The 7174-nt window shown below is 62.1% G+C and overlaps 2 protein-coding genes across 2 annotated transcripts; one reads left to right on the top strand and one right to left on the bottom strand.

Annotated features, from left to right (window-relative positions):
- Positions 1-3181: 3181 nt before the first annotated feature.
- Positions 3182-5013, top strand: SETTUDRAFT_107771 (uncharacterized protein; the record flags this gene model as incomplete). Its single annotated transcript, XM_008026116.1, has 2 exons — positions 3182-3281; positions 3380-5013. 2 exons carry the CDS (start codon positions 3182-3184, stop codon positions 5011-5013), a joined length of 1734 nt encoding a protein of 577 aa, XP_008024307.1.
- A 257-nt stretch (positions 5014-5270) lies between these two features.
- On the bottom strand, positions 5271-5546 carry SETTUDRAFT_160737 (uncharacterized protein; the record flags this gene model as incomplete). The annotated part of the gene is made up of 1 exon (XM_008026115.1): positions 5271-5546. One exon carries the CDS (start codon positions 5544-5546, stop codon positions 5271-5273), a length of 276 nt encoding a protein of 91 aa, XP_008024306.1.
- Between the last annotated feature and the right edge of the window lie 1628 nt (positions 5547-7174).

Genomic DNA, 7174 nt, shown 5'->3' with positions numbered 1-7174 from the left:
CCTGTCCCCCCCCCCCCACACACAATGCTATCGACAGGAAGCCTGTGCACACCGCGACTTGGTCACGCGGACGTAGTTCTGGGAGTTGCTTTTTGTAGCTATGCCATGCTGCCTCGGCACCGGCATGAGTCGGTTGTGAGGCTGGACGAGAGTTGCCGCGTGTCTGGGGAAAAAAAAGCACACGACGAACGTGCCGGGCCTGGGATCCGAGGATGCACACTTCAGCCCTATTGGTAGCGACGTCTGGAGCCGATCATGTACGCGAAGAGATCGTCACAGACGTCTGCAGAATGACCATGCTGATGCTGGCGTCGACACCATCGTGAGGTCAACGTGGCTTGAGGGGGCGAGCACAGGTTAGTCGACAGGCACCCGGTCCTGCGAGAGCCATGAGCAAAGTGGCAGCGTTGGCTAGCAAAACAGTAGTTCCCCATGTACAACTCATGAAACAGGCGTCACGCCGCATATGGCGACCAAGAGTCGTCACACCTGATGGGCTCTTGTGGCATTGTGATTCGACGGGGGGCCCAGATGACCGTCGAGCACATTGGCCTGCCACGGACTGACGTAGCATGGCTGGCTGGGGCTGCATGTAGCGACTGGCCGACGGATATGGGGGGGAGGTTACCAGGGCGCTACGCCCAGGTGGTGCCTGTGTGCCGTCTGGGGAAGTGGTGGCAGGTCGCCGTCGCTTTGATGTTGTCGAGAAGCGCGCCAGGAGCCGGGGGGGGGGGGCGGCGACACCGGGGCGTGTACCTCGTGCACGCTTGACCCTGGGCAGGCAACCAGCGCATCCAGGAACCTGGCGAACAATGGCTCGCGGGCGGGCAGCAGCAGAGCGTCAGCGCGCTGGGGGCGCTGGACTTGACGAGGGCGATAGGCGGCAAAATGAGTAGCACATGGCAGCGATGCGAGGCGGGCAAAGGCCGACGGCAGAAGTCAGGTACCCCGTGATGCCATGACGAGCGCCGGTGCCAGTGCGGGGGTGTAGTTAGGTGGTTGTGGCAGTGGCAGTGGCAGTGGCGGTGGAAACGGCACCAAGGAACGAGGAGCCAGGCAGGGCCGTCAGTCATGCAGTCATATTTTTTAGGCAGTCAGGCAGTGGCAAACGAGGCGGACGGGCGCGGGGGTGGCAGGGGGTTGGATAAGGTGAGGAGAGTGGCAGGGAGAGCAGCGGTAGCAGCGTGGGTGGGCGTGAGCGCGGTTGAGCGGGCGAGCGAGTGAGCGAGAGGGAGAGGGTGCCTGGCGGTGTTTGAGAGAGAAACGGAGGGCTGGGTTTCCTTGCGAGGCTGGCGGCGGCGGCTGCTGGGAGGGCGCCAGTGTGTGCGTGAGTGTGCGTGAGTGTGCGTGTGTGTGTACATGGCAGTCGACGGCGACGGGGGGGGGACATTGACTCAGGGTTCAAGCGGCGCAGGCCAAGCACGCTCCCACTCCTTCCTTCTCCACCTGCCGACGAGGCAACCACATGCGCTCCTTCCTGCCTGTCGAGGGCGCGAGGGCAAGGGCGAGGGAGGGCGAGGGCGGGCGGGCGAGGGCGAGGGCGAGGGCCAGACGCGCGCAGGGCCTCTTGTCGGGACACGCGAAGAGGTAAAAAGGAACGCAGGCGGAAGGCGAGCGTAGCTTCCGCGGGGGGATAGCCATACCCCATGCGGCTAGCGCCGTCACATGGCACCGCTAGGTTTTTTTTTCGAAACAGCTGAGTTAGCGGTATTGTATCTGGGCGGCGTAACGTTTGGGGGGGGGCGAGGGGGGAGAGTGGGGAGGGGAGAGGGAGGGGGGGGGCCACAGGCAGGTGACGTGAAATGGTGCTACGGATCCGCGAGTGCGAGCGTCGCCGTCGACGGGGGACGGTGCTGGTGCTGGTGCTGGTGCTGGTGCTGGTGCTACCAGTCAGCCAGCAGGCCAGCAGGCCAGCAGCAGGCCGCCAGCCGCCATGGCGCGGGCGGGCTGTGGTTGGGCATGGCCGACCGCCTCGACGACTCACCCTCCCACCGCGGGACGTGGACGAGGTGGACGAAGCAGCGCGACGACCAGGAGGGCCATGAGACAGACGGTAGACATGACGAGTCAGGGCGACATGTTCTGGAAGTACCAGGAGGGCGCACCAGCTGGCGGCGCGCACGTCCGCCCGGCAAGCCATCATGTGCCTCCCCACGCCCAGCCGCAGAGCCATTCACATCACAAGAGCCACGCGGGCGACGACGGTACCCTCTGAGTGCATGCAGAGGGCAGAACTGGCGCAGGTGGCGCCGCCAGAGCGAGGGGCGTGGCCCTGGATGCGCTGTGCTGTCGCTGTGCGTGTGCAAGGAGAAGACGGCGGGCGTCGCAGGGACGGGCGCCGTGGAGGGTAGTCATAGTAGCACGTCTAGCAGCAGTAGTAGTGGTGGTGGTGGTGGTGGTCGCAGCAGGCTGGGCCGGGGGAGGGGGGAGGCGTGTGAGCGAATGTGAGCGAGTGTGAGCGAGTGTGAGCGTGTGCGTATGTGTGCGTGGGAAGCAAGCAATCGGCCAAAGAGCGGTAGAAAGGCCGGACGGGCTCTGGATGCAATCTGCCGGGGGAGCTCCGGCGGCCCTTATCCTAGGGCTAGGGATGCATGGGTAGGGGCAGCAGGGGTTGCGAGTGCGAGCGAGGCATGCGAGGGATGCGGGCAAAGGGTGCGTGTGTGTGTGCGCGCCTGTGTGGGTGTGGGTGTGGGCGGGCGTGCCAGACTCGCGCCTTCCATGTCGGCCCAGGTCGTTGCTCTGGCCCACCCCTGTCGCTGCAGTCCGCGCACTCGCCTGTGGGCTTTATACATACCCAGATCCACTCCCACCTACCTGCCTGTACTGCCACCATTACTACCACCACCACCACCGCTGCTCCGTCCCTCCTTCTCCACCAACAGCTCAACACCAGCAACGGCAACGGCAACGGCAACAACAGCAACAACAACAATCACCGCCCTCACCTCCTGGCTTCCATCCATGTCTCCCCGATCCCTCTAGTCCCGCCGGCACTCCCTCTGCTCTGCTCGGCGCTCCCTCCACCCATTGACGCAATCGCAACCTTGACTGCCAACCACCACCACCACCCCCAAGCGGAACCACGCCGTCCCCACCTGCACTCCCCACCTCCCCTGCCATCGACACTCGCTCTGCCCTCCTCACCTGCACGCACACCCCCCCCTCCCACCCCCCGAGAGACATGCCTCTCCACACCCAGCAACCCATAGTGCGCGTCGAGCCTAGCTCCATGCGCACAATCGAAACCCGCAGCACCGAGAATCTGTTCGGGCTCTGGTCTGGTAAGCAAACGAGAAAAAGAAACAACGACTGCGAGCGGCTGCACTCGACGCTGCAGCTCGCGGGAAGCTGCAAACGGCCACTAACCAGACATGCACAGTCTTTGCACGGTGCTCGCCCGCCATGGAGGACGGCAAGCGCTACGAGAACATGGCGTGGAGGCTCTGGTCCCGCGAGACCTTCTGCTGCCAGTCAGACTCGCCCTGGTCGTATGGCCGCCGCCTCTCGAGCAACGCTCCCGACGTGCCCGAACTCTCGACCAGCGTCGCTTCCGACGAGTCCAACCTGGAAAGCGCCATCACCACGTCGCGCTCCGACATGTCGGCCTCGCGCCCCGACCTCCGCCGCCACGACTCGGCCACCAGCCAAGCCCGCCGCAAGCACATCTCGTCGATTGGCCTCGAAAAGGTGGTCAACTCGATACAGGAAAAGAAGTTCCTCGAGCCGCTCTCCCCCCTGCCCGCCGACCTCGCCCCGCCCGCCCCCCAGCCAAAGCCTGTCCAGGAGCCGACTCCCCGCATTGCCACGCCCCCCTCGCTCGCCCGCCCCATCCCCGAAGCCTCGACATCGACGGTTGCCACGAGCGTCGGCTGCGACATGATGAGCCCGGCACTGGGCTCCGAGGCCAGCACATCGACCGAAGTGAGCGAGCACAGCGTGGTCCGTGGCTTCGAGCCCGGCCACATCTCGACGTCGATACGCTCGAGCACCAACCTGAACCCCACGCCCATTCTCAAGAAGACGTCGAGCTTCGTCACCAAGCCCCTGCCTGCCAAGGCCGACGCCACCAAGAAGAAGCAGCCCATGTTCACGCTCGGCGGCTCGTCCGAGGAGGAGAACTGCAGCTCCTTCGAGGCCTACTCCATGGCCCAGCGCAGCTCCCTCAGCGAGCACCTGCGCAAGGCGGCGCCCATGCGCAAGACGACGTCGTTCAAGGCCGAGGTCAGCACCCGCACCTTCCAGGACGCCACGTCGGAGAGCGAGGCGGCCATTGAGAGCGACAGCGACGACGACGTCGACGAGAGCGCCATCGAGGAGGAGGACTCGGACGACGACGACTGGGAAGACGACGACAACGAAGAGAGCGGCCCTCCCAGCGTTGCCGACCGCACGCCTCTGTTCCAGCGCGTCGACTCGAAGCCCGACCTGACGAGCCGCCGCTCGCTGCTCACGTCTGCGCTGCACCAGGACGACCGCGCTGCGGCTCTCCAGAACGCCGCATCCCGATCATCACCTGCTATCCGGCGCTTCCGCACGTCGACGCCCAACGGCCCGTCGACGGGAACGTCGCCGCACGAGGACAGTGGTCTGATGATGCGCTCGCAAGCGTCGCGCGCCAAACCAATCATCATGACCACATCCAACGTGCACCCGCAGCCGGCCATGTCGCCCAAGACGACGCGCCGCAACATGCTCACGTCGGAACTGACCGGAAGCCTGCGACAGAACCTGTTGTGGGAAAGGCAACAGAAGAATGCCACTACCAACGCAGTAGCCAAGCGCCAACAGAGCGCTGCTAACCTGCCTGGCCTGCGCCGCGCTATGACGACGGGCGATGTCAAGGGCCTCAACAACAACAACAACAACAACAACAACACCACCACCACCACCAACAACGAGCAACAACCCCCCCAAATCAAATCCACGACATTCAAAGACGACACCAAGCCTAGCAGCGCCTACAACCAGTTCTTCGACTCTGGGCTTGGCGACTACCACAAGTCAGGATGGTAGTGTAGCATCATTATATTTGCTTTTCGACGTTTGCACTTCTAGCGGCATCTATGGTTTGGGCATTGAACCAGGGCGTTTTAAGTTTTTGAGCTTCTTTCTCCTTTCTTGTCGTTTTCTTTTTTTCCTTCTCTATCAAGCTTTATTCTTCTTCTTTTTCTTTTCTTTTATGGCTTCTACTGGTTTTATGCTTTTTTTTTATTTTTGGCCGATTTGTTTGGCGGCGGCCAGTGTGTGTGTGTGTGGGGGGGGGACTGGGGTCAGGCCCGCCTGTTAGGGGTAATGTTGGACCCAAAAACCTTCTGATACCATTCAGGGCTTTGTGTATGCCCGACGAGGCTACGAATTTCTTTGATGCAGTCATTGTGTTGGACATGGGGACGCTTCTTCGGTGCTGAAGAGGGGTCACGGCTCACGCCTATCTGGTCTTGTACTATCACCTGCACTGTACTTGTATCGGGCACTTTGCCCGAGCCACTATACCCTGGAACGGGAACGGCTTTGCGGAGCTGCCCGATGATGGCAATATCTCGCATGAAAGATAGCAGGTATTCTGCCTTTTGGTACCTAATGACAAAAAAAGCGAAATTTTGAAAACAAAACAAAAGGCTGATTGCGCCGCGTGTGATTGTGTATGGGTTGGTCTAGTGCCGTGATAACGCAGCCGGTGAGGTGATGGTGATGATGATGATGATGATGCAGCGGCATGGGGCCCGAGTAGTCGAGGCGTATGAGAGAGAGAGAGGGAGGGTGTGTGTGTGTGTATGCGTGGGTTGAGGGCGTGGGCTTGTCAGCTGTTTTTCCGGGATGCAAAGTCCCAACAAGACACATGGTCGAGTCGCGGCAATCTGGATGGCACACACACACACACACACTTACTCACACACCCTTTTCCCTTACCGCTCTTCTGAATCATCTCGCAGAGGCAGGTGCCCAGAAGAGCGCTTATGCACGCTTTGCTGTAGGCTTGATGCGGCGCTGGATAGCCCCAATGGCCCCAGACACATGTCATGGCCCGACGCGGTCCGTCTCTGCTTGCCGCGGGACAGACAGGCTCCATCTCTAATCAATGTCTGTCTATGTGTGTACAAGTAAGAGAGAGAGAGAGAGAGAGAGAGAGCACCTCGCCCCGTGTCACGATGCCTGTCGTCACCGGGCGTGCAGCAGCGATTAATGGACAGGCCCCCAACCAGGCCTGCCTGTCTTTACCCCAAACTGCCTTTGGCTGGCTCGTGACAAGCAAAGCCGTCTTCGGCCCGGCTGCGAGTGCGAGTGCGCGTCTGCGTCTGCGTCTGCCCACCGGTCAAGCAAGCCCGCCGCGATGCCGTCTCATGAAACCATCCATGGCCTGCCCAGGGCCGACACAGCTCACGGCTGCTTTGGGCTTGTCTCCGATCCCCTTTCTCCAACCCGAGTCGCGCTGCGTGATCGCCGCGGGCGAGACTCGACTGCTGCAGCCGCCGCTCTCAGCCTTATGGCGCCCACTACTCACCATCCACTACTCACCATCCATGTATACACTCCACGCCCGTTTCACCACAGCCAGCGGGTGCCGGGCGACGAGAGACACACACACACACACGCAGACAAACAGCCACACCCCAGGCCGTTTACACTCGTCCTCGTCGTGTCCCCGCCGGCCCACGTCATGCTAGCCACGCCTCCCACGCCCCTCGCTAACCATCCATCTTCTACCTGCCCACGCAAGCCCTCACGCCAGCTGACTGCCGCAGCCAAATGGTACCATACCCGCAACACGCTGCCGCATCCTGCGCCCTCAGCTCACCAAGCACACGGGCGGGCGGGCGGGCGGTCCTGGTCGACGTGCATTGTTGACGCTCACTCACCTCCACCACGCCCACGCCCACGCCCACTACCCACTACCCAAAGCGCGTTTGATCATCTGGATGCTAAAAACAACACTCGCCCGCTGCATTGGCCCAGGAGCCATTACCCCATGAGGCACCCGCAGTCGCTACCCCGCCGCAACCAAGTCGGTCTGGAGGGCGATGCGTTGGCAGATTAGCGCCTGCGAGTGGTCATCTGGAGCCATTCTGGGCGAGTTATCTTGAAGATGATTCAGCCTCATGTACAAGGTCCCTCCGCCACGCCAAACGTTTTCCCTGGCTATACTTGGTCCAACCGTCTGGTAATACGCTGACGC

This window comes from Exserohilum turcica, assembly GCF_000359705.1.
Source record: "Exserohilum turcica Et28A unplaced genomic scaffold SETTUscaffold_16, whole genome shotgun sequence".
NCBI classification, from domain to species: Eukaryota; Fungi; Ascomycota; class Dothideomycetes; order Pleosporales; family Pleosporaceae; genus Exserohilum; species Exserohilum turcicum.
Note: the sequence above shows the minus strand (reverse complement) of the source record. Positions and strands in the feature narration are given on the sequence as shown.